The 24,936-nt window shown below is 45.3% G+C and overlaps 1 protein-coding gene across 1 annotated transcript; it reads left to right on the top strand.

Annotated features, from left to right (window-relative positions):
• Positions 1-1,246: 1,246 nt before the first annotated feature.
• Positions 1,247-23,367, top strand: BCL7A (BAF chromatin remodeling complex subunit BCL7A). The gene is made up of 6 exons (XM_077307334.1): positions 1,247-1,600; positions 11,916-11,997; positions 14,857-14,953; positions 17,916-18,083; positions 19,448-19,569; positions 20,570-23,367. The coding sequence occupies exons 1-6, from the start codon at positions 1,248-1,250 to the stop codon at positions 20,642-20,644; spliced, it is 897 nt and encodes a 298-aa protein (XP_077163449.1). The 5' UTR covers position 1,247; the 3' UTR covers positions 20,645-23,367.
• Positions 23,368-24,936: the final 1,569 nt, after the last annotated feature.

Genomic DNA, 24,936 nt, shown 5'->3' with positions numbered 1-24,936 from the left:
AAATCTTGTAAAAAGCATAAAACAAGTAGATAAACATTCAAACCCATATAAAATACAATAAAAGCCTATTTTAAAACAATATAAACACACCTCATGCTTCACTAGTATCTATTCCCCCTCTGCCCTGGTTCAGGTTGTGCCCAAAACTCTCTGGAAGAACACCAAGTGAGAAGTCATGTTGGTCCGAAGCAGCAGAACAAAGTTTAGAGTCCAACGGCACCTTGAAGAGTGACAAAGTTTTATTCTGGGTTAAAAGCATTACAACAAAACTTTTGTTGGACCTAACAGTGCTCTTGGGCTCAAAAGAACACGATAAAGCCTGAAGGTACGAACTGATTTCTTCCATTCCATGACATTGTATCTGAGGAAGTGTGCATGCACACAAAAGCTCATACGCCTTGAATGAATCTTTGTGGGTCTTAAAGGTGCTGCTGGACTCAAGCTTTGTTCTGCTGCTTCAGACCAACACGGTGACCCCCTTGCATCTAAAGAACAGGATCAAATGGAACTGGAAGCAAGCTCAAAAGATGCGGAGGCAGCAGAGCCATAAGATCGCCAAGAGTCAGACACGACTGCATGCCTAATGTCATCAGAGGGGGCTGCCAACTTTTAAATGGGCCGGTCCTTCCAAATGCAGCAATTATCGGGTGGAATTATTTCGCTCCCTCGCCGAGAAATGACTGACCCCAATTTCTACTTCTACTATATTTTTTTCCTCCTGGCCAGTTGGCAACTGTAAAGCACCCCTCTCCACGGGGGAAAATGGTGTGGTGGTTACGGTGTCGGGCTGGGGTCTGGAAAACGGAGGTTTGCACCCGTGTTTGAGCCGCGGGAAGTCGCAGGGAGGCGACCCACTGTCGCCTGGACTCCCTCGCAGGGTTGTTGTGAGGACAAACGGTCCCCTGGGGTGGAATGCCCCGCGGTGACTCCTACGGAGAAGCCGTGTGAGGAAATGTCGATACTCGAATTCGACAAAAGTGTTATGTGGGTTTGACCCCCCAAAACATCAAGTGTCTCTGAGGCGCTTCTGGCCCTCGCGGGGGAGGGGGGGGGACACGACCCCGCCCGCCTCCCTCCCTCTTTCCCCTCAGCGGAGGGCGGTGCGGCCAGGCCCCGCCCACCCTCGGCCCCGCCTCTTTCTCTCTCGCCTCGCCCCGCCCTCCCCCGTCTTCCTAGGAAGGCCGGAGGGGGAGGGGGAAGGCAGAGAGCGCGCGCGAGGCGGGATGTGCGCGTGCGCAGGGGAGCGCATGCGCAGTGCGCGGGGGGCCGCTCGTCCAGTGCCAGCCTTGGGCTCCCTCCTTCCTCGCTCTCTCCTTCCCCGGCGGGCGGGCGGGCGGCTGAGGCGACGCGCCAGGCTTCATTGTGCGCGCGGGGGCGCCGCCAGCCGAGCGAGGCCGGGCCTGCCCCCTTCCCGCCTCGGCCTCGCCGCCTCCTGCCGGCCGGCCGGCCGCTCCTGCCCGCCCGCCCTTCTCCGCCGCTTCAGCCTCAGCCTCAGCCTCAGCCGCAGCATGTCGGGCCGGTCGGTGCGGGCCGAGACCCGCAGCCGCGCCAAGGATGATATCAAGCGGGTGATGGCGGCCATCGAGAAAGTGCGCAAATGGTGAGGCGATGGGGGGGGCGGGCCCCTCCCCCCCCGAGACCCCCCCGGCGGGCCCCTCCCCAGAGGCAGCCCCCTCCCCCTCCCGAGCGCCCCTTCCTTAGTCCTCCTGCCCCCAGCAAGGGGGTCCCCGCAGCACCCCCTCCCCTCCCCCCCGGTGCCTTGTAGATCCCCCTTGACGTTTCTCTCCCCCCCCCCCCGGTGCTCTTTTCGGGGGTCTTCTTCTTTCCCCTTTGTCTCCCCACTCGTCCCGTCTTCCTCCCTCTCCCCATCCCTTTGCCCTTGGGCCCCTCTGCGGGTCCTGGCATAAGTTGCCCCCCCCCCTGCTCTTCTCTCCCACCCCGCTTGCCAAGCACCACCTTGGAGGGTTCCGGTGGGTCCCTCCTTTGGCCTCCGCTGCATTCTTCATCTCGGCCGCCTTTGTTGCCCGTGTCTCAGCCCTCCCCACCCCATGTGCTCATTTTAGGCGCTGTGGTCCCTCGTGCTGGCTTCTTACTTAATGTCCCTGTAGACGGGTTGCCCTGTCTTGCCCAATGACTGCTCCGCATCCTGATCTCTCGCTGCTGCCAGAGATCCAGGACAGGACCCAGGACCTTCTGAGCGGTGGCCCCTCCAGTTCCTGCACAGCCAGTCCTTCTCTCCCACCACTTTGCCCCGATGGTCCATGACTTGCCTGTAAGCATGGTATCTATGTTGCAGCCCGTTCCCAGGGTCTCTTTGTTGAGCTCCCTAATTCTCTTTGACTTGTTTGGTCCTTGTTCAGCACTATCCTGTAACCCTTTGTTGCTGCTTTTCTCCTTGCCTATCTTTCTCTGAACATCTGTTTCGCTCTCTTGTCTCTTGCAAGGAGGCTGAGAGAAACAAAGTGGAGCATGTCGTGTGTTAGATCTGAATTATTGGATTTACAAAACCATCCCAAAATTTGTTTCCATTCATTCAGAATGACTGAATAGGTGTGGGCTTTTGGCCCTGGGGGAGGATATCTTGGTAAGTGTGGAGGGCAGTCCATGGGTTTTAGATCTGTTGCTGAAGAGCAGTCTTTCCTTGTGAATCCTTGCACACCTTTAGCACATGTTATGGTTGAGAGTAAATGTTTTTCTTTCACATCCCAGAACTTTGGATATTTTTTTCTTGAAATCAGGGGTAGGTTTTTTGTGGGTGCGTGTGGACTCATTTTTAATTGGACCCATTAAACCAGATGGGTTTCCTTTAAAGATTCTTTACTGCAAAATCAGATCCGTGCTAGCTGTATTGTTTAATTGTGTTGGTTTAAATTCTGTGGAGCTTGAAAGGATGTAATTGCTACTTGAATTTGTTTGAAATCATATAATTAAAGGTTGTAACCTGGGTAAAATCATCCTCTTTTGTTAAGTCTTTTACAACATTTGGGTACTTTGCATTTTTGTGGTCTTTTTTTGTCTAGTGTTTATTGTGAAAATCAGTGTGGCACAGTTAACAATGCAGCAAAATGGTTATTGAAGCACAATAGACAATCAGTATGAAGTTTCGTATTTTTGGAACAGTTAGCATGGTGTGAATGTAATCGAAAGTGCCTTATTTTGTTTAAACAACTTGATTGAGTCTCGTAATCTTAACCTAAATTTTTCCAGAGAGCTGGAAATCTCAGGTTTTATCTTCATTTATGGAATTGCGAGGCTTTATGTGGGATGAAACAAAGAATCCGGTTCTTGTGCAGCAAATGTTTTAGATGTTCTGTAAACAAGCAGGACAAAGAAGAAAAATATATATACTTGGATTGCTTTCCCTTCCTTGGAGTAGCTGTGAGGTTTGCCAACAGTCCAGTTAACCCCCGTGGGACAAAGGACCAAAATGTCTATTCTGATGCAGAAGGGAATTTTAAAATAGAAATCCTCCATTGTGCTTAAAAGCCTAGACACTGTTGGCATTGTGGTTCAAAGTTCCTAGGGAGAATGCTCCTACTGTGTGTGGCTAAAGCAAATGCTATTTGCTAGCTGGCTGACTAGCTTGCATCTGGGAGTCGAGCGTAATGCCAAGAGATGATGGTGTTCCTTATCAGTGCCATTGTAGCTGCATGCTTGATGCTCTATTTGCCGTCCTTATTGAGGGAAAGCGTGCTCCTTGTTTCCTTTTGTCACGCTTTGGCAGAGGCTTGGGCAAGAAGAGAAAACCTTTTCTTCTTGCTCAACAAATAAACCAGGCGAAACTTTTTTGCCAAGCATTTTCTGTTGTCATGGCAACTGTGCACAGGTGATCACAGTGGTTCATTCCTTCAAGAGGAGAGTGATGGGGGGGATTCCGCTGGAATTTTGTAGGCTTCAGTCCTGACGCAGCAAGTAGTTCTTAAAGGGCAACCTTCCACATAAAGCAAAGTCTCGGACTGATCTTTGAAAGGGTTGTTTGTGTCTCTGATTCATTCTTTTCAGGTTAACCGTATGGAGAGGGAGGTAGAAAAAAGACCAAGGAAACAAATTTGATAAGAAAATAAAGAAGGAAACGTTTCCTAATGTGCATTAGATTTCTTGTTTTTATGTTATGATGCAATATTTTTGAGGCTGAAGATGGGTAACATCAAGTTAATGTCTTGCCATGTTTCCACATGTTGCGTTGTTGTTCTGCAGATCAGAAAGACAAAACTTTCGATGGAAGATCTCTTATTGCTGTAAACTCAGGGCATGCGACACCTGGTACTTGTTGGGTGAAATCCCGAGAAAGTCAACTGTGCTCAAGTAACAACCGTGAAAATCCAAGCCACTTGGATGTCCACTCCAGATAACTAAAATAATTGGAATGAACATCACTTAAAGTACTCTTGAGCTCTTCTTTTTAATGTTTCTGTGTATATTTGAAAAACAGACAACGCTAAATGCCTGAGCACTGGGCTTTTGATGGATGGAAAATAGGATATTCTGCCTGCTAGGAGGTTGATTTTCAGCTTTCTGTTCTCTTTATACAGGTGATTCTGGCCTAATGCAACAGCCTTAAACTTAGTTTCAGAGGTGTACCCATGTTAATCTGCAGGAGAACAGTTAGATTTGAGTCTATTAGCAGCTTAGAGACCAACAAGAGTTCCCGGGTATAACCTTTCAAGAGACAAAACTCACTGATGAAGAGAGCTTTGATTCTCAAAAACATGTACCCTGAAACTGTTGTTGGTCTCTAAGATACAACTGGGTTCAAATCTTAAATTCGACACGTTCTTGTCAGTTTCCTATTGACACCTAGGTCTTCCAAGATGTTTCTGACATGTCCAGTTTACTCCAGTGGCGCTGTGATCATTGCCGGTCCTCTGGTTGTGGATCTATTTTAGGATCTCTTTGGACTAGTATTTGTGATTAAATATTTTAATTTCTGCTTGTTTGTACTTAGTCTGTAGTGGCAAAATGATATGGATTTACCCACCTGGAATACTCCTAAAGATGTCTTTTGTTTGCTGCAGCATAAACAAGCTTAAACCTCTAATCACTCATTTCTTATTTGGCTATCTCATAATTTACATATCTGTAGTTCTGTGCATGTTTTTGGAGAGGGTGTCCCACAGACTCACTGGGCCCAGAGTAAACATGCTTAGGATTCGACTGTGTGTACTTGCTGGAGGTGGCCTCCAGAGTTCTGTAGCTCCAAGGCCTGGACTTCAGTGTTGTGTCATTTTAGTAATTCTCAGGGATAGTGGTGGTGGTCTAAGTAGATTGAATCAGGGTTCAAATGCAGTGAATTTGGCAGATGTGTTACAGGCTGCATATCATGGGAAATGTTTGTCGTTTACAGTAGTGGGGTTTGAGGTCTGACAAAGATCATGGCATTAAACACTATTGATGTACTGTTTCCGCCTCATGCCTCCATATTTATCATTATTTAGAAAAACTTTTGCCCTGCACCTCAACCTTTAGGCTTTTAAAGAAGCTTACAGCATAAGCCAATATAGCAACAGTTTTATGCCAACTAAAGCCCATCCCCTTTGAACAAATCAAGATATATATATTTTAAAGTATTCTCTGCCATGCAATCTTAAAAGGCAAGATAAAAGCAAATAAGGAAGTGACCATCAATATCAGCCCAATTCCAAAACTGGGAGCAAGAGGAGAAACAAGCTTTCATTAAATCACAAAGCAAGCAAACAAAACAAATCAGACAGCTAATAAATAGGGAATTAACAAAAGGGCTCAGCCAATAAAAATACTTCCAAGGGGTGGGCATTTTACATATGGATTTTAAAAATTATCCAAATCGAAATTAGAAATTTAGGTGTACTAGAGATGTAACATTTATAGAAGTTTTGAGGCCACAGAGAACATAAAATGTATAATGTATAGCTCAGTTAATGTGTAAAATTGTAGTGTTTGGCATATTTATGTCATGAAAAAAGAAAATATGCAAATATCTCTACGTATGTGAGAGAATACTTGCAAGGATATTGAGAGGATTATAAAGAAGAGAGAACGCTTTCTGGTCCCTGGTATGGAAAAAGGTGTGATATAAATAAAGCAAGCAAATCTTTTTGCAAAAACACCTAAGTACTTGAGAGAGAGCTGCAAACTGCTCCGCTTTATGCTTCCATAACATATGTATCTTTTGCCATCTGGAAAGTAGGATAAAAATAAAATTTGTAGTCAAAACAAATTCTGAAGTAAATTGAAGTGAATTATTTGGATAAATTCTCTCATAGCCACAATAGGACTACAAGCATGTTTGAATATGAAGCGAAAATGTATAATGCTGGAAACACTGAAAGTATTAATGTAGTTTCTTTGAACACAATGGTTGGCAACACAATTTTCATTTCAATGAAAATATAGCTACAGTTTTAGAATTTTTTAAAAGTCTGTTGGAAAACTGGAGTCTCCTGACTTTTTTATGCTGTTGGTTTGAGGTAAGTGAGATGCTTTGTGAGATGAAGGTAGTCCTTCATCCGCCAACTGTTTCAAATTGTAGCAGGTTAAGAGCTAGCCAGCACAAGCATGTGGACTTTCCATTCGTTTCTAAAACCGATCCAGGCTTCTCGTTATGACCTGTGTAGCTATTCATGCATTAAGATCAGCTCATCTAAAAGACTGTCTCTTTTCGCATATCACTGGACCGAAGATAGCCAGCCGGGCAACAACTGCAGTTTGTGCGTTTTCTTTTATTAGGTCTCCCACCTTATGGGATGAGGGCCTCCTTAGGAAGTGAAGGCTGGGGCTCTTTCTTAGAGTTCATAGTAAAGGTAAAGGGATCCCCCCTTGTGCAAGCACCGAGTCATGTCTGACCCTTGGGGTGACGCCCTCCAGCGTTTTCATGGCAGACTCAATACGGGGTGGTTTGCCAGTGCCTTCCCCAGTCATGACCGTTTACCCCCCAGCAGCAAGCTGGGTACTCGTTTTACCGACCTCGGAAGGATGGAAGGCTGAGTCAACCTTGAGCCGGCTGCTGGGATTGAACTCCCAGCCTCATCGCCATAGTAGGAGAAAATAAATTTGGTTGTTAGGCTTTCAACAGAAAATGTTAGGCATTTTCATGCAGGTGTTTTCTTAGGGGGGGAAGTGGGTTATTTGGGGTTCTGTTGCACGGTTTGTGAAGTCTGAGGCCCTCTTGGCACCTAGAAATATCGTTTATGATGCCTGGTATTTTCAGCAATTAGTTAATTGTAGCATCTCTTAGCATTTGGGCATCTGCATGGCATAAAAAAAAATACAGGTACATGAAATCTCTGTGATTGGTTGCTTAGACTTAACTTTACACCATTCAGTGGTAATTCATTAATCAGTTGCTTTTTTATCTTTGATCCCACGTTCAGTTGTGGTGCTTTTTAAAGCATTCATTAAATAATGAGACATTGAAGAGAGGCTAGGTTAGGGCTAGAGGTTAACGTTGTGGTGATAACAACTTGGTGTTTTACTTAAATGAGCCTATAGGCTCAGATTGAAAAGCTGCTAAAATTGTTTGGGCAGAAGCAAGCTATGCCGATTAAAGTCGCAGTGATGCCTTCAAGGCAAGCTGAAGTTTAAAAAATTGGTTCTTTCATCCAGACACAGATGGCCCTGGGCGAATGCATGCCGTTGTATAGTTTGCCCCAAAGAAATAAGGCCCAGATATGGAACATGCCACATACGTAGAGTTCTTTTGGTCCCAATGACCATTTGGGCTTTGTTCAAAGAACCCTGTGATGAGTAACTCCTCCATATGTGTCCTGCATTTGCATTGCTGAACTCTATGGGCTGTGCTTCATAGGAAACATGGCAGAGCTGTGGCCAGCATAGGCCAGTCTTTAACATAGTGTATGCCATTTTCAGACGCAACGACCATCTTTCTTTCCTGAAAAAGTTGAGCATTTTTAGTTCTTTGCAATATGATATGCCCAATATGTATGTTTCAAATTATCTGAATTAATTCATTTATAATCCAGTTTCCTTTCTGGAACTCAGGGTGTGTAACAACTGAACACAATGCAGTAGGGAAAGGACAATACACAGAACCCACAAAATTAGAGCACTAAGACAGTAAAGCATCATTACAAGACTGGACAACCAGCATATAGTGAAACAGCTGGGTTAATGCTGGATGACAAAATTGGAGAAGAGCATTGAGCAGGGTGTTGGACTAGATGAATGGTATGGCCCCCTCCAACTCTATGAAAGAATTTATAATATACGGCATGAACAACCTGAAATCTCTCAAACATTTGTTATAATTTAATTCCCTTTATGCAAGAGTCCCCCTGGACTATTCTGACTTAACATTCTGCAGAATGATAGGAATGTGGAAACCTTGCTGACTTCGTAAAAATGATTTAGAGGTAGATGGTAGAAATACAGTGGTTTGTGCTTGTACCATATCAATGTCTGTTTCTGACACACACTTCCCCCCTCCCAAATATCATTTGCACTTCATTGGCTTCTTGGAATCCCCTAAAGATGCTCTGCTGCAGGGGTAGTCAAACTGCGGCCCTCCAGATGTCCATGAACTACAATTCCCATGAATGCTGGCAGGGGCTCATGGGAATTGTAGTCCATAGACATCTGGAGGGCCACAGTTTGACTACCCCTGCTCTACTGGGCAAATGCTTCACACACACACACACACACACACACTCACTGGTGCCACCAAGTGTGCTTCACAACTGCCAGCAGATTTGGGAGATGTGGGAAGCTTGGCGGCTGGTTACCTTTTGATGGTTCAGTTGCTTGGATCACATTCAGCCTTTGTTGGAGTTTAATTGCTGAGAACAGGTGCGTCCTTCTCCATGTTGCTGCTGACACTGTTAATATTAGAATTGAGACAAACTTCTGCGAAACAGGTTTTTGCAGCCTCCAGTCAAACATCTGCAAGAGACACACACAAAAAATTGTGCTCTCTTTATATGGCCTGATGGGGTTGGTTGTGTGTGGCTTGAACAAGGTTTCCCCTTTTGAGTCAGACAAATCTGGGTGTTACTTGAGAGCCAAGTGGAAGAATTTGGTATTTTGTGAAATGTAGCCTCCCCATTTACTAGATGGATAACCTCAACCTTCCTTGTTTCCCCCCCACCTATCTGCCAAACTACCTTTTAAAATCTGTTTTCTATCTTCAGCTGTGCTGTTTTATTTAAACTCTGCCTTTCATTTTTCTCCTCACAACCTCCTTATGAAGTAGGATTGTGAACTTCCATGACATAGTGGGGGTTTGAACCTTGGTTTCATAGATCCTAGTATGATTCTCTAACCACCAGTACATACTGCCTATTGTTAGGTACCTACAAGTCCCTTAGTGGTTGCTGTCACAACCACGGAGAGGGGCCTGCTCCCTCCCTCTGCCTTTTAGTGACAGAAACTAAGACTTGAAGGCAGACAATACTATTATGGTTGCCTAGCAATGAGTGGTAAGGAAATGCATTTCTTAAAAACTATAAGCACTCCTATCATTTGGGAGGTTTTTAAACTCCCAGTATATATTTCAGTTTTTTTTTCCTGCAAAACTCGGCGTTTTTCTGAATGACACATTTTGGATTGTCTGCTGAAGCATCAGTTATGAGGAAGATGGTTGCTATGATGCAATCTGTATGCAGAAAAAGAGCTCTGCAAGCAGATCCATTTGCACTAATGTGGGCCTAAACCAGTGACTTGTTGCACCAACTTACCACTATTCCAGATACACATAGCATGATAACTCAAGGGACTGTGGGGAATAACGGAGCAAGAACCAGCTGCCTGTGGAATAGAATCCAAACTCTTCCTCCCAAGACTGGCTCAGTTCCTCTGCTCCCTTGTACAAGGCTTGCAGATGGAACACGGATTGAAAAGGCCCATTTTGTCTCCAACATCATCTGTATACAACTTGATATGTCAAGCTGAGCTTCAACTTATATTGAGCATTCCCGGCCAGAGACCTTTCTTTAAAGAGCAACTACATGTATGAGGCTGAGCAGTGTTTGTAAATCGGAAGATCACGCTGGCCAGATCTTGAGGTTCTGGCACCCTTTAAAGCAGCATTTCTTTTGCTCCTGTGCATTGTTCTCTCTACTGCTCCCTACTTTCCAATTGCCCTGACCTGGGTGGCCCAGGCTCGCCCGATCTTGTCAGATTTCAGGAGCTGAGCAGGTTCAGCCCGTTTTAATATTCGGACGGGGGGACCACCAAAGTCGCAGCATTGAGGCGGGCAGTGGCAACCCACCTTGGAAGGTCTCTTGCCTTGAAAACCCCAGGAGTGGTCATCCTGAACCGGGTACTGCCCGCTCCTCAAAGGACAGTCTTTGGGCCCACAGAGTCATTGCTCCCCCTCCCAGCCACGATCGTTTTCCATTTGGGTTGAGGCATAGAACCCAATCCCAGTTTCCGTGCAATTTTGTGTGATGGGCTGTATGAAGCCGGAGTGTTGTCCGTTGCCATGAACTGCGAGTAAATTGGGCCAAGTTGTGGATCTTTGGGTGGCATTTTTAGAATCGATTTTCAGCATTCGTTTAGAGCCCTAAGACGACGTGTTAAATAATAAGTGGTCATATCTCGGTCTTTCTCACGTGGACTCAAGGTGGATTATGTAGAGTGAGCCAATGCAATCAACAGCATGGGACATTCGGTAAGCAGTGAAATAGAATTTGGCCTGCAAACCCACCAGTTATCTAAAAGCATAAGTAGAAATAGTCAGCAGAGATATTTGGGTGGTGTTCGTGCGTCTCTCTTACTTGCTTCCCTCATGTACTGTAAGTACAGATTGGGGCTGTGAAGGCTTCAGCGGTTTCATTGCATAATAGTCTTAAGCCAAGATTTTCTTCCCTTCCAAATGACCATAAAGGTTTAGATTTCCGTGCTGGGGAGGAGGGGATTACCCCATTTGCAGGATCCCTGTCCCTGAGTCCATAAGCTGACATTGTTCCAGTTCGTAATCTTTTTTGTTAGGCATTTAAACTTGGCCTTCATTTCTAATGTTCTCTCCCCTGTACGAAGCCTTTCTCTTCAGACGTGCATTCTAGGCACCGTGCCTTCTCAGCTGTGTAATATAAGCGTGGCTCAGCTGCCTGGGGTTTTGGGTAGAGTGTTGGAGGGCTCCCATTGATCTTATTCACAGAAGTCCTGGACAGTCAGGGATCATATCCAGCCATGTCAAAAAGACAGCGGATGGTTGCTTAGTTTGTTTCTGTTGTTACAAGGCTTACAATTTAGAAGAATATTCTACATCAATAGATAGATGATTTGTCTCTGGAAATCTGGGCTGCGCAGATTGTACTCCCTGCAGATGACTGTAAAGCTCTTATTTATTTATATTTAAATTTGTAAACCGCCACTCCCAGACCCAGCTGGCTCACAGCAGTGTACAACAAGTTGAAACCCATATAAAAGTGCAACAACATGATGAAACAAAGTGACAGCAAAAAACCAATCTAACAACCCCCCCCCCCAATAACAGCAGCCATTGCTGCACAGACCCAGGGGGTGATCTACTGGTGGAACCCGGCCTATAGGACTATATCAGGAGGGACCAGATCTCCCTGGGCTGGCCTTAACCAAACGCCTGGCGGAAGAGCTCTGTCTTGCAGGAACTGAGCTCTTGGTGGGAGGCCCAAGTAAAATGGTCAAGTTCCTTCACTGAAAAAGAAATCATGTATTGTGTGAAGCATGGAATGTTGTCAAACTGATATTTATATGTGTTTGTGTCTCGTGGGGAAAACAGACTTGCCTCCATCCAGGACCTGCTGCTGCTGTAAGCAGCTACCTCAGAGCGGTGAAGATGCCTGCCGGCTGCTGGGATAATGCATCTTTATTACAGACATAATTATATGTGTCTCCGTATTGAGTGTGTGGTCTCAGCATCGTTGGATTCCTTCAGTGACATACATTACTAGGTCATTTCACTTTCCAATGTGTTTTGAATGAAAATTTCTGCCTCGTAGGGAGAAGAAATGGGTAACAGTCGGCGACACCTCCCTGAGGATTTACAAGTGGGTACCAGTAACGGAGCCAAAAGTAGATGATGTAAGTATTTCAGGGTGTTTCTTGGATCTCTGGGGGAATCGCTTGGCAATCTTCAGGAAACTGTCGGGAGGTTTCTGCATGTGTGTGTGTGTGTGCGTGCGTAGATGGAAGCCGGGAAATGGGTCTGCGCCTGAACAAGTTCTGATCCTTCAATAGAAGGGAGAATCACACACATAATATTACTTAGCAAGTCATTTTAGATGCTTGTGATGACAATAAGGCTGTGGTTGTAGCTTCCTGGTTACATTTATTTAAAAAGTAGACGAGTCCTTTTCCAGAGCCCATTCCTAATATGCATCCTGGCCATTAATTTTTTTTGGGGGGGGTTGGATCTTTCTGAAAGATTCTGTAGATTTTTTAGGCAAATGTCGGTGCTATTTTTGTTCTGTGCTGAAACCAGCTGGAGAGGGCGGCAATGACGATTGTATTGTATAATTGCCTTTATTACCACCTGTCTTTACAGCTTGCTTATTAATGAAAACATTTGTATCTGTCCTTTCTGCTTAGTTCAAGGCAGCTTACGTAATAGTAAAAAACATTCCCAACTAAAATCAAGCCACCAGTGCCTGTCCCTCTTAAAAGATGCCTGCTGTCCAAACCCCTTCAGAAGCCCTGGCAAACTGATAGGCCGCACTGAAGATCTCTAAGGAGGGCCTCCTCTTCCCTCCTCAGGGAGCCCAGTCCACAGAGCCAGAGCCACAGTGGGAAAGCCCCAGGGCCGGGTGAGGGCCAGATGGGAGGGAAGCCATTCTTATTGTATGCCTGCGTTTGCAGGATTGTCATGTTTTTCACCTGTCTTAATCAGCAGACACCCAGGGTGTTGACCGAGAAAATCCCCAGGACATGTCAGTCATGAGCTGCCATGTGGCCATCTGCTCCTGATTCCCAGAGTGAGGCCTGACCCCAGTGCTCTGATTTCCCAGCCAGGTCCCCTTCCTCCCTCTCCCCGCCCCCCCTCCCAAGCATCTGCCTCTCCATTCTCTTAGCAGGCGCTGGGTATGCCGAGAGAGCAGCTGGCACTCACTCCTCGGAGACCAATTATGTTGCCTTCTAATTGAAAATGCCGCATCTTGTTTTCGCATGGGTTTCCCGTGCCATAGATGCTCTCGCCCTTCCCTTTGCTGCGTCGTCTTCTGCCATGGCTGTGGCACTTTGCGGGAGTGGGCCCGCAGCTCCACGTGACATTCAGCTAGTGTTGGCTGTGCTGTATTGATCTGATGTACAAATGATTTATTTTAAAGCAAAGCGCTTCAGTTATGCAAAGCCCTTCTTTATTCAGTAATAGCCTGCTAAGTGTACTCTGTTAGTGAAAGCTAGAATTTTATAATACCCTAACATGGAATACATGACCCAACATGTAGTGTGCTTTCCGTGTATAAGAGAAGTTGCCGGGGGGAGCCTCCCCACCTCCCACTTGCTTGTTTAATATATTATTATGTAGCATAAAGCAAATTCAGAACAATTATATGTACAAACCACGTTTCTGTTCGGTACCCCTCCAAATTTCTACTACACTTTTATTTCTCCTTTTTTAATACAAAAATAAAAGAAGAAAAAGACTGCCGGATAAACACTCGTCTTCTGAGGCCAAGCCTGATAAATACCATGCAGTACATCACGTAGTATATTATAGGCTTGGGAGCAAGAACTAACTAGTGTGTTGCCAGGGATGCTGGGCTCTGGTGTTTGATTCCTGGAGATGCCGTCCTGGTTCTTATTGGGGTCACCTGGCTGACCTTCTGTTCTTGCCTTACGCCAGTGTGATGTAGTGGATGGAGAGCAGGATCTGGACTAGGATGTCCCAGTTAAAAAACCTTGCTCAGCTGCTAAATTCCTTGGGCTGCTTTGGTCCAGCTCCTGGTTTTTCAGCTGTGTTGACATCATGTGGTTGGGAAAGTACCAGGCGGGAGGGGACCTGTGTCTCCTGCCTTGAGAGGCAGAGTGGGATAACAATAGTAATAGCCTCTCTGACTATGCGAGCGCTCTAATTTGCTTAATTCCAGCTAGGAATATCACTGAGAGCTGCAGGACAAGTACATGTTTACCTGTCAGCTCTGAACATATAGTATGTCTTGTGAGAAAACACTTTTCCAATGAGTAACTACCGTCCTTTCCTTCTTATGGATTTGCAAGAAAATGACCTCAATGCTCAATGTCCAAGGATGCATTCAGAGCCAAGCTACAGAATTTCCCAAGATCCACACAGCATCTGCAGGGAGCATCTCTTTAAAAGCTGGGTGGAGGCAGGGGGGGTCGGTGGGAGATCCTGCTTCTGTCTTGTGCTGGTTTCCTGAGCAAATGCTGGCAGGGGCTCATGGGAATTGTAGTCCATGAACATCTGGAGGACCACAGGTTGACTACCCCTGATCTAGTCCAACCCCCCTGCACAATACAGGAAAATACAAAGCTTAATCTCGAGACCCCTCCCTTCCTCTGATTGTGGCATTAAATCGCCTCCTAAATTACCTGTACTTAAAAGTCCAGTCTTGTTCCTGCCAGTTCCTGAGCTGAGCCTGACATCAGCAGGATACAGAGAGGAATTATTTTCCAGACGTGGCAGCCTTCCTGACTTAACGGGATCCCTACAGCTCAGAACCTTGCTGTGCTAGTCAACTGGAATAATGGGCTGCATTGATTTGGATCTATTCTTTTAAGCTTAATAGATGGTGGCATCTTTCAGATGTTTTTATTGTGCTGCTCTAGTCTTCTTACAGGAGAGCTACTCGAGACGATATAACGTTGATAAGAAGATGCCCATCTAAAAGTTTTCTGAGAACTGAGCCTCTGTTGAAGGGCGCAAGCACCTAATCCTGACCGCCAGTCAAGTTTGAATGAACTTAATCTCTCTTCCTGTTCCAGAAAAACAAGAATAAGAAAAAAGGCAAAGATGAAAAGTGTGGGTCTGAGGTCACTACCCCAGAGAACAGCTCCTCTCCTGGAATGATGGATATGCACGGTGAGTGGGGTGCAAATACCAGCTGGGGTCTGGAGTCAGGGGTGTGGGAGGACTCTCCAGGGATGTGAATTTGATTTCCAAATGGATTGTCGTCTGACTTGCATTCCTGGAAGGGTCCCTCTGCTATATGAATTAAGGGACACGGATCAGCACTGAGAAAACAGTGACTCCCCAGGGTCAGGCGATTCAGAAGCCTTCACTGAGCAGAGGGTGACACCATGATCCCAAAGACTTAAGGGGGGGGGGGCTCTGGCTCAGTGGGAGAGCGTCTGCTTTGCATGCCGAGGTTCCCGTGTTTAATTCCCGGCACCGCCAATCAGAAAGTTCATGTAGTTGGTGTTGAGAAGGACCTTTCCCCGAAGAGCAGCTGCCAGTTGGAGCAGGCAATACTAAGAGCAATAGAACCGTGTTCAGACTCGGGATAAGGCAGCTTCGTGTGACTGTTGAGCAGCAACCTCAGCTTTTGAAGAAGACTTCAGTGGGACTATTTCAGGGAGATTCCTTTGTGCTGCTGGGAGGACAGTTGGAAATGACAGCGGGTGAATGTTGTGGGATGTCGGAAATGAGGAAGCAGTGTGGAAGTGGACGGTTTGTACGGTAAGAAGCCAAGAATGGCTGCGGATCTTGGTGCTGCTACAAAAGGTTCTACTGAAGCTTAGACCGAGTTCTGCCAAGCATTTGAAAGTAAGGATTTGGTTGGGGGGGGGGGCTGTATCCTGAGCATATGTGCCCCTTAGGCAGCAGAATACCTGAAGCTTAAGACGACTCTAGGACTGAACTCAGCCATCTTTGTATTCGAGACCACCAAAAAAAAAGGTTCACACAGCCTCCCTCTGCAGCTGCTTCTGTTGCTGGCCTGTAATGGCTTGGGAGCCTTTTTTTCAATGCCTGGAATGCTGTGATGATGCTCTAAGAAACGGAAACCCCTTGATGATCTTGTTCCCAATGATGTCATTAACTTAAAGGGTGAATAGTGCAGATTCTCATGTGTTGTCAGAGTAGATTCCAGGACATGGGCTTTTCACCCCTCCTGTGTGTTATCTCTGTAAAGCCTCCAGCCAGATGAAAGTGGATTGCGGGAATTAAGGTTTTTCTCTCCAGAAGCATGTGCTTGACAGATTAGCACTTGGAGTGAGTCATTAAATGTTACCATGGCTACCATCAGTGCAATCTGTAATTTTCCAATTCCGGATGTCTCTGTGAGAGGCGAAGTAGGTAAGGCGATAGCTTTTATTAGCAGAGCAGTTATAGGCGAGGGCTTGCAAACTGTGCAATTCCAGAAACATTTTTGGGGTATTGGGTTAAAGCTGCTTGGTCATCCGGACTGATCTCCCATTTCTTTTGCTTGAATGAACGTCGAGCTTCTTGCAAAAGTCCACTCATGTACTTCTGTGTTCAGATGTTACATTGTTTAGACAAGTAGAGCACTTGTTCTTCATATGTGAAGGCCATGTTCAGTCACATGATTATGAAAACGCTTTTGTGTAGTTGAATTCTTGCTTTGGACTCCCAGAGACCTGCATCCAAAAATGGGTCAACAGAACCAGAAGTAAAATTGATAGTTGAACCTTCTCTCTACAACCAGTTCAGCTTTCTGCATAGGCTCTTCACCTGCTCTATAGATTCTTGGTGCATTGGCTTAATGTCAACCCACACTTTGCTGAGCCTAGTATTAATTCTGTTACATGCAAGGAACAGTTTGCTGCCACCTGTAAGGTAGTTTAGAAGTGGAACTAGTTCATCCCACAGGAGTAGCAACTACAGTATTTGTAGCCTGGGGCTCTCTCAGCCTCACCCACCTCACTGGGTGTCTGTTGTGGGGAGAGGAAAGGAAAGGTGACTATAAGCCGCTTTGGGTAGAGAAAAGTGGCATATAAGAACTTACTCTTCTTCTTCTCTTCTTGTCTCCTGCACATTCCAGCCATTGTGATTACTATACCACTAAAATCAGAATGAAATGAGGTCTGTAATTACTACCAGCTAGAGATTGGTCTCCAGGATGAGGATATGGCTGTTTCCTGTAATCAATAGGCCAACTAATGCACAATAGCATTCTGCACTAGCTGACTTAAGCCCTTTTTGCACTCACAGCTGACTTCCGATTATTGGAGAATTCAAGTCACTATTATTATTATTATTATTTTGATTTATTTCCTGCCACTCCCTAACCGGCTCGTGGCGGGTCACAAGTCAAACCCTGCACTTTGCACCTTTTTAAAAAATCTGATTTTTCTCTTGGGAATCACAGACTATGTGTTCTGTACTCCAGTGAGAAAAAGTGGATACTGTCACAGCACTGGGGTGTGTGTGTGCGATTGGTCTCTCCTTACTGGTCAGTTTTGGGCAGAGCGTGTTCCATATTTTCTTTGCTGCTTCATGAATATCATTTTGGGCTGCTCATTGTTCATGCTGTACAGTTTCTGATTGGCTTGTTTTAACAGCTCACCGGTTTGTGCTGTTAGTTTTGAGGTGCCCTGAGCAGGTTTCTGGAGAGGCAGCATCTAAACGCTCTGAACAGATTAAGTTGCCCGTGCCCCCCTTTCAGCATGAGGGTGGGTTGTTTGCATTGTTACTCCAGGTGCCTTTTGCCTTGCCAGTAGTGCAGTTGGGGAAAGGAAGGATCTGAGGCCAAGGGCTGAGTCCCCATCCTGCCATGGAAGCTGGGTGATCTGGGGCCAGTCACACATGCCCAGCCTAGCAGAGTTGTTGTGAGGATAAAACAGGAGAGGAGGAGCTGCTTTGGATCCCCCGTGGGAAGTAAGGCAAGGGTCTATATAAAACAAGTAAGTAAATAAGTTTTAGGTCACTTTGGGCCAGTTTACATCCTTAACACAGAGAATTCCTGTTGATCTGAGATTAGAGTTTGAATGTGCCACAAATACAAGAGAATTCTATATAGTCATACCCTCAGTCCCTACTCCAGATATTCTGTGTTTTCACCACTCCACCCTTCTGCTTCTAGACGATAACAGCAACCAGAGTTCGATAGCTGATGCTTCTCCAATAAAACAAGAGAACAGCAGCAATTCGAGTCCCACGCCGGAGCAGAACTCGACGGGACAAGCAGATGGTCCCGAAACGAAGTCCGATGATGCTCAAGCGGAAGCGAAAGAGGAGCCTGGGTCGGAAGGTAAACGATCTTTGGCGGTGGATCTTTTCAGGGTTGGACGACCCACGCACTTCTTGGAAGAGGCCGATTGGCCGTCCCGCCTGCTTCTTTCGTACGCAGAAGATGAAGCCAAATGGTGAAAGTTCCCCTTCTTCTGCTTTGGATGCCAGGCTTCCTGTTTCCCTTTTCAAAGTTAGCCTTAACTTTTACTATGCCTTTGTGAATGGTTATCGGCAAAGAGGAATTTTTCCCTACGAGCAGCACAGCAGACCCCAGGCCAATCTTGTGGAGCTTTCTGCAAGATCTGCTGTTTGGTGGGGACTGCTGGGCTGCCCAGTGTGCTTTCTTTGCAGCATCAGCTGTATTTTGGGATCTACAGGTACCTCGGAGCAGAAGCCTCCTGGGAGCCTAGTCTGAGTGGGGAGGGCAGCATGTATCTCCCCTCACTCGAACTAGGAAGAAAGCTTCTTCTCCTGGAAGGAGAAGGATGTTATCTCCCCCCTCCCTGGCTTGTCACCGAGGAAATGTGAAACAGTCTGGCACAAACTGAACCCGTTCATTTTGAGAAGTTGGGTTGTCTGAGCTTGGAGGTTCAGAAATACCTCGAAACCCAATCTGGAATTTTCTAGTCCCTGCCCATCGCTAAGGTTTGGTATTATGAGACTAGGCTTTTTGCATGGATCCGGTTGAAGAGAAGGTATTTAGTGATCGCCCTTCCTGCCAGTTAAACCCCCCACCTCACCTTCTCTCTAGCCATATATAAGGGCTGAGGAAATTTGGTTTCGCTGTATCTGGCGAAGTGTGCTTGCACGTGAAAGCTTGAATAAAAATGTGTTGGTCTTAAAGGTGCCACTGGACTCAAACTTTGTTCTGCTTCAGACGTACGAAACTACCCTCCTGTATCAACATTCTTATCAAGTCACTGCCCTGAGTCCATTTTTTGAGAGGGGCAATTTAGAAATCTATAACTAAAGTCTGTCCTTTGTGAAATACTATCATCATTATTCCAGAAGTATAGATCCCAGAACAAACTAGCCATTCATGTGAATTCAGTGTCATGTGTTTTAGCTTTAATTACTCTCTTGCATTACTTCTCTGCCCTGAGCCCATCTCCTGTAGGCTGTTCACTTTGCATCAACTTTCCCCAAAGCTTGCAGAGGTTTTTTTGTATATTAATGTTGCCATGCCTCCCTCTAGTGGCTGGCACAAAAAGCTGTTCTGCTTTCATCCGCCGGTATCGGACTGGATGAGGCTCTCCTGTTAGATCTCCCTGCTTGCTGAATGTTTCCAGCTTCCTTCTAGCGACGATCATTGTGCAGTGGCCGTCGGATCAAAAGCACGGTGTGTGGACGCACTTTGTGCAATTTGCCTGTGCACTTTTTCAGATGCATCCGATGAACAGAATTCGCAATCTTCATTGGAAAATTCCATGAATAGTTCCGAGAAAGTGGAAACTCAGCCACCGGCAGAAAATGACATTGCCACAGAGACTTCTAAAAACTCTCAGGTACTTGAGAAGGGGGAGCTATGCTGACTTCTCCAAAACAGGTGGTAACTTGAAGCCTAAGTGATACGCTTTATAACTTTATTACTTTTTGAGTTTATGTTGAAATGTTAAATAGAAAAACTGAAAAAGGGCACTTGTTGTGAAAGCCTAGGTGTCCCTTTAATTTATGATTGAACTAATGTGGGCACATGTCGATAAGCTGGAAGAAGCAACTGGCAGACACACACACACACACACACACACACACACACGTGCTTTGAGCTGGGGTGGAACATTATTTCCATTTAAAGCCCTGGTCTGTCTCCAGATAGAAAGGTAGACCAGGGGTAGTCAAACTGCGGCCCTCCAGATGTCCATGGACTACAATTCCCAGGAGCTCCTGCCAGCATTTGCTGGCAGGGGCTTCTGGGAATTGTAGTCCATGGACATCTGGAGGGCTGCAGTTTGACTACCCCTGAGGTAGACTGTGGCTCCTGCATCTTTTCTAGATGATGGGTGGTATAAGAGCAGAGGCTCTTGTTCCTGGTCTCTTGCCCATTAAAGATACTGCTGCTGCTTCCAGTGGAAGCCATGTTGGTTCCTTGCCTTATGCTGGCACTAGCCAGCTGCCGAGTTTCAGCAGATTGCATTTAGGTCTGACTAATCCCCAAGTTTCAAGCAACGGCTTCCAGAGACTTTCTGACATCTTTCTTAATGTGTGTTGTGGGGGGAAAGGTAACTTGGGCTATCTTTGGTATAAATGATTCTTCCAGAAGGATGTATGGTAATGCAGCTTTTATTTGGAAACCAGCATCTAGAAGCAGTTTTCTCTTTGTGTAAATTGGAGAACTACAAGAGGAAATAAATTATGATTGACTAAGAGAGCAGTTTCAGGGAAATTAGCTATTTTATTGTAATGATTGCCTTCTGGGGATATTTTGTGCCTCTGTAAAGCGTTTGTTGTTGTTTTTATTCAATGTTGATGTTAATCCTCCTTTTTTGTTTTGTTTCCTCTGTTCAGGACTCTGAAGGAGTTCCACCTTCTAAAAAGATGAAAGTAGAGGCTCCCTCTCAACAAAACGTTGATGAAATATAGACTCTAGATTTCCCCTCCCCTGGCCAGTTTTTACATAAGGTACATCAGTGGGCTAAATTACAGAACAACCATACTTTCAGTATCTTGTCTTGGAGGAAGACAGGACTCCTATAAACTTTTCAAGTTACCAAGCAGAAATCCAAGAAAACCAAGCAACGGCTTCAGACACTGAACTTTCTTTCCTGTGAAATGAAATGTTGAGAATTTTAATTTTCTGTCTCTGAAATGGTTGGAGTGAACAACTCAGGAGGGGTCTACGCACTGTTTCTAACGTCAGAATTACAATTATGTTGCTGCTGTATTTTTTCCATTTTTCTATTTAACATTATAAGATATTTAAGGATGGTACAGGTCAGGTATTATCTATTCATGTGAAGTTCATTGTTCTGGTTTGATGTCTGCTTCTCTCTCTCTCTCTCTCTCTCTCTTTCTCTCTCTCTCTCTCTCCTTTTTTTCTTTTTTTTCTTTTTTTTGTGTGCCTTGTGTTCCAAAATAAGCCAGTACTCATTTTTTTTAAACATGGGTTCTCTCCCGTCCCCCTTCTTTTGCAAAGTGGCCTATGTTTCTGCAATGCCATATAGGAAGCTTTAGGTGGGTCTTTTTCCCCTTCACTTTTTATACCCTGGTGCTTTACTGTGTTCTAACATGGAGATATTGTAAAAGAAATCAGGCAGCCATTTTTATTCTTGCAGTTAAGAGACAAACCATGTGGCTCACCCAGCGAAGATTATTTTTAAGTGCAGCATTTGAGCCACTGTAAGACTTCTGTAGTCCCTGCAGACATGTATGGGAACTGTACATCAATACAGCTTGTGTGGGAGACAATCCTAGTGGGTCTCCATCCTCTAGCTGTATAATAGTCTCTTGAAACAAACTGGTTTATTCAAATGAATGTGTCTTGCTGTTTACTTAAATTAGCACTGATTCGGGGTAAGTATTGAAGCAAATTATGAATTTTAAGAACTAGCTCTAAGTAACTGTTTTTTGAACCTCTTAAAGATTCCTCTATAAATACAGGTTTGCACAATATACATAATCTGTAAACTGATTTTTTCCCCTCTTGAATTGTGTACCTTCTTGAAAAACGTGGGTGGTGACTGATTAAAAGGCAATCAGTGTGGACAGTTAACACCCATGTTGGATTCGATTTTTTCCCCCTTTTTTCTTTTTTACAAAAAAAAATGTGTTGGCTGATCTATGAAATAGACAAATATATTTTTGAAATTTAAGAAAATTGTAATTATGTAGTTTGAATTGATCAGCACTGCCCCTCACTCTGAAGCCACTGTTGATAAGTCGTCCCACCCTGGTAGTCCCTGTCCGTAGATGCAGCTTTGTGGTTCTATGTTTTTGTGTTTTTTACCGATTTCCAAGGAAGTAGACAAGTGTTTTGATTTCAAAGCTGAATCCTGTACTTAATAAATAAAAAATATAAATAGCACTAAAATACCTCAAATTTTTCATTAGGTAGAACCATGTATTGGCATTTACTGACACGCTTGAGTGATTGAGACTGGCTTAGCTACTCTGTGGCTTTTCCCCAGAAGCGTGGGGCTGTTCAGAGACCTGCTGCTGCTGCTGCAGGATACTTTGCTCTTTTGCAGGAGGGCTTCCCTATTTGTACATGGACGGGGCCTGCAGCTAAATTCCTAAAAGAAACGGAAGGTGCAGCGCCGTGGGTTTGAATGGGTGGCGCCATCTTCTTGCTATTCTGTGGCTCAAAAACCCACCTTAGCAGAATCACAACTTTTAGTGGCTTCACTTTGTAAGTAGCAACACTTAAATTGGCTACTCCTTCAGAGTTTTAGCTGTTGAGATCTGTCTGCAACAGGCCATTGAAAAAAAGCAGAAAAATTGGATTCCTTCAACCCCTTTAGTGTCAGCCTGTACTCTTTTGACATGGGGGGGGGGGCAGAATCTTGACATTACCCAGTATGCAGAAATTCAAAATTGGGTACAAGACTGTCCTTATTCTTTCTTTGAAGTGCCTGACAACACTGATAGGCCATGTGGATGTGCTGTTAGAGAACGCTTTTTAAAAAGCTTGTGGAAGTGATCGTAGGTGAAATCCAGCCAGCGGGGAAAGGATCCGCAATACTTGAAGCTTGGCACCAGATCCAGCTTCTTGGTATGGAGCTATCTTTACTTAGGATAATTGGTTTTATGAACTTTTCGGGGGGGGTGTTTCTTGAATGCCGTGGAGGGGTTTCTGAAATCTTGCGTCAAAGTGACTGCCACTGCTCCTGCCACAGGAGGCCACGGAGCAGCTGAGCTTGGGGCTTCTCCTGGCACCCCAGTGTTTTTACAAATCGTGCAAATATCTAGAAGTGCTTCCTTATCTCCAAGCTGAGCATTTGGACTGCTCAAATCCTAAAATCATCATAGACATAATAAGCTAGCAAGGGAAGAGACTGTTGTGGGGTGGGGGCCAAGGGGGAGGGGTGAGGAGGAAGCCTTCCAAATGAGCGATTTACTCAGCCAAACACTTAAAAGCAGAACTGCAAATGGAAGGTGTTTTTTTTTCTTCTTTTGCTTGGGGGAAAGTAGTTATTAAACATTCCAAAAAGTGCTGGCACTTAACAAAACAGCATCCACCAGTCTGTGAGGCAGCAGAAAATTATTGGCTTTGAGTAGCTTCATACAGAAATGTCGTCATATTTTGGAATGTTCTTTATATTGAAAGACCTGCTAGAAGGTGTAAAGAATTTTGTGGTTTTTTTTTTTTAATACCTAATCGTTTTCCATCTTAATGATTTTGTGTGTGTTGTACAGCAGTACAATTTTTTCATTTATTTATTCCATCAGTAGCTATGGTTTGTACAATGTACAATGGTTTCATTTTAAAAAATTAAAAATCACAACACAAATACTGTCTGAATCTCTCTTTTTTAATGGAATTTGTTCAAAAGTGTACAAGAATATTTGTTTGTGGAAATGGAAGAATTTTATAGGATATTTAGTTGATCCTCAGCCCTGCAGGATTAGACCAGTGGTTGATCTAGTCCAGCCTCCAGTCTCACCCAGGGGCCAGCCAGTTCCTCTGCAGGGCCAGCCACAGGGCAGAGAGGCTGAGGCCTTCCCCTGATAAGGACCTCAGGAGAGCCCTGCTGGGTCAGACCAGGGAGGGCCCATCCAGTCCAGCCTCCCGTCTCACACAGGGGCCAGCCAGTTCCTCTGGAGGGCCAACAACAGGGCAGAGAGGCCGAGGCCTTCCCCTGAGGTTGTCTCCTGGCTCTGGGATTCAGATGAGGAGGAAGACCTCTACCTGTGCGTTGTTGCCAGTGTGAGTAGACAGTACTGACCTTAACTGACCAGTGGTCTAATTCAGTGTAAGGCAGCTTCAGTGTTCAAGGCATACGTATTATGCATGACCGACAATGCAAGAAATGGAACTGTGGAAACCCCTGATTAGTGAGGATTAAAAAATAAGTCATTTTGCACGTTCATATTAGAAGATTAACTTTTTTTTTAATGTTGCAGAACTTTCTCTTCCAAGTGCCTCTGAATAGTCCGTTGATACTGCAGAGTGTTCAGGCCAGAGGCATTGCTGAACTCAAAGTCTAACTTTTAGTTTTTCCAAGTTGAGACCAGCCCCTCTACTGGTACTTGGGCTTTTAAGGCGCTAGTGAATGCAAAGTTTGCTCTTCTACTGCGGACGAACATGGCCACCCATCCTGAAAATGTATTTACAACCCCTAAAAGCCTGTATGCTTTCTGCCTGACCAGGCCAACAGGACTCCATTTCCTCTCTCTTCATGCCTCATGGAGGGGGCCACGACTCCCACACGTTTGTACCCTGAAATTCTAGCCTTGTCTCTAGGGTGCTGCAGCACTAACTTCATTTATACCCCACTTTCTCTCATGAATGAGTGGTTGCCACAGTGGTTGCCACCACGCCTCCTGATGCTGTGAAGTCCAGGTTGGGATTTGGGGACGGAGCCTGGGGAGGACGGGGAGAGTCCACCCGCCAAGGAAGAGTTGGGTTTTGTACCCCAGTTTCACTAGCAGGAGTCTTAAAACAGCTTCCATTCGCCTTCCCTTTCCTCTCCCCACCACAGACCCCCTGTGAGGGAGGGGAGGCTGAGAGAGCCCTGAGATTCCTGAAGAAGAGTTGGTTCTTATATGCTGCTTTTCTCTACCTGGAAGAGTCTCAAAGCAGCTTCCATTCGCCTTCCCTTTCCTCTCCCCACCACAGACACCCTGTGAGGTGGGGGAGGCTGAGAGAGCCCTGAGATTACTGAGGAAGAAGAGTTGGTTCTTCTATGCTGCTTTTCTCTACCTGAAGGAGCCTC

This window comes from Paroedura picta, chromosome 13 (assembly GCF_049243985.1).
Source record: "Paroedura picta isolate Pp20150507F chromosome 13, Ppicta_v3.0, whole genome shotgun sequence".
NCBI classification, from domain to species: domain Eukaryota; kingdom Metazoa; phylum Chordata; class Lepidosauria; order Squamata; family Gekkonidae; genus Paroedura; species Paroedura picta.
This window is presented reverse-complemented; position numbering and strand designations above follow the sequence as displayed.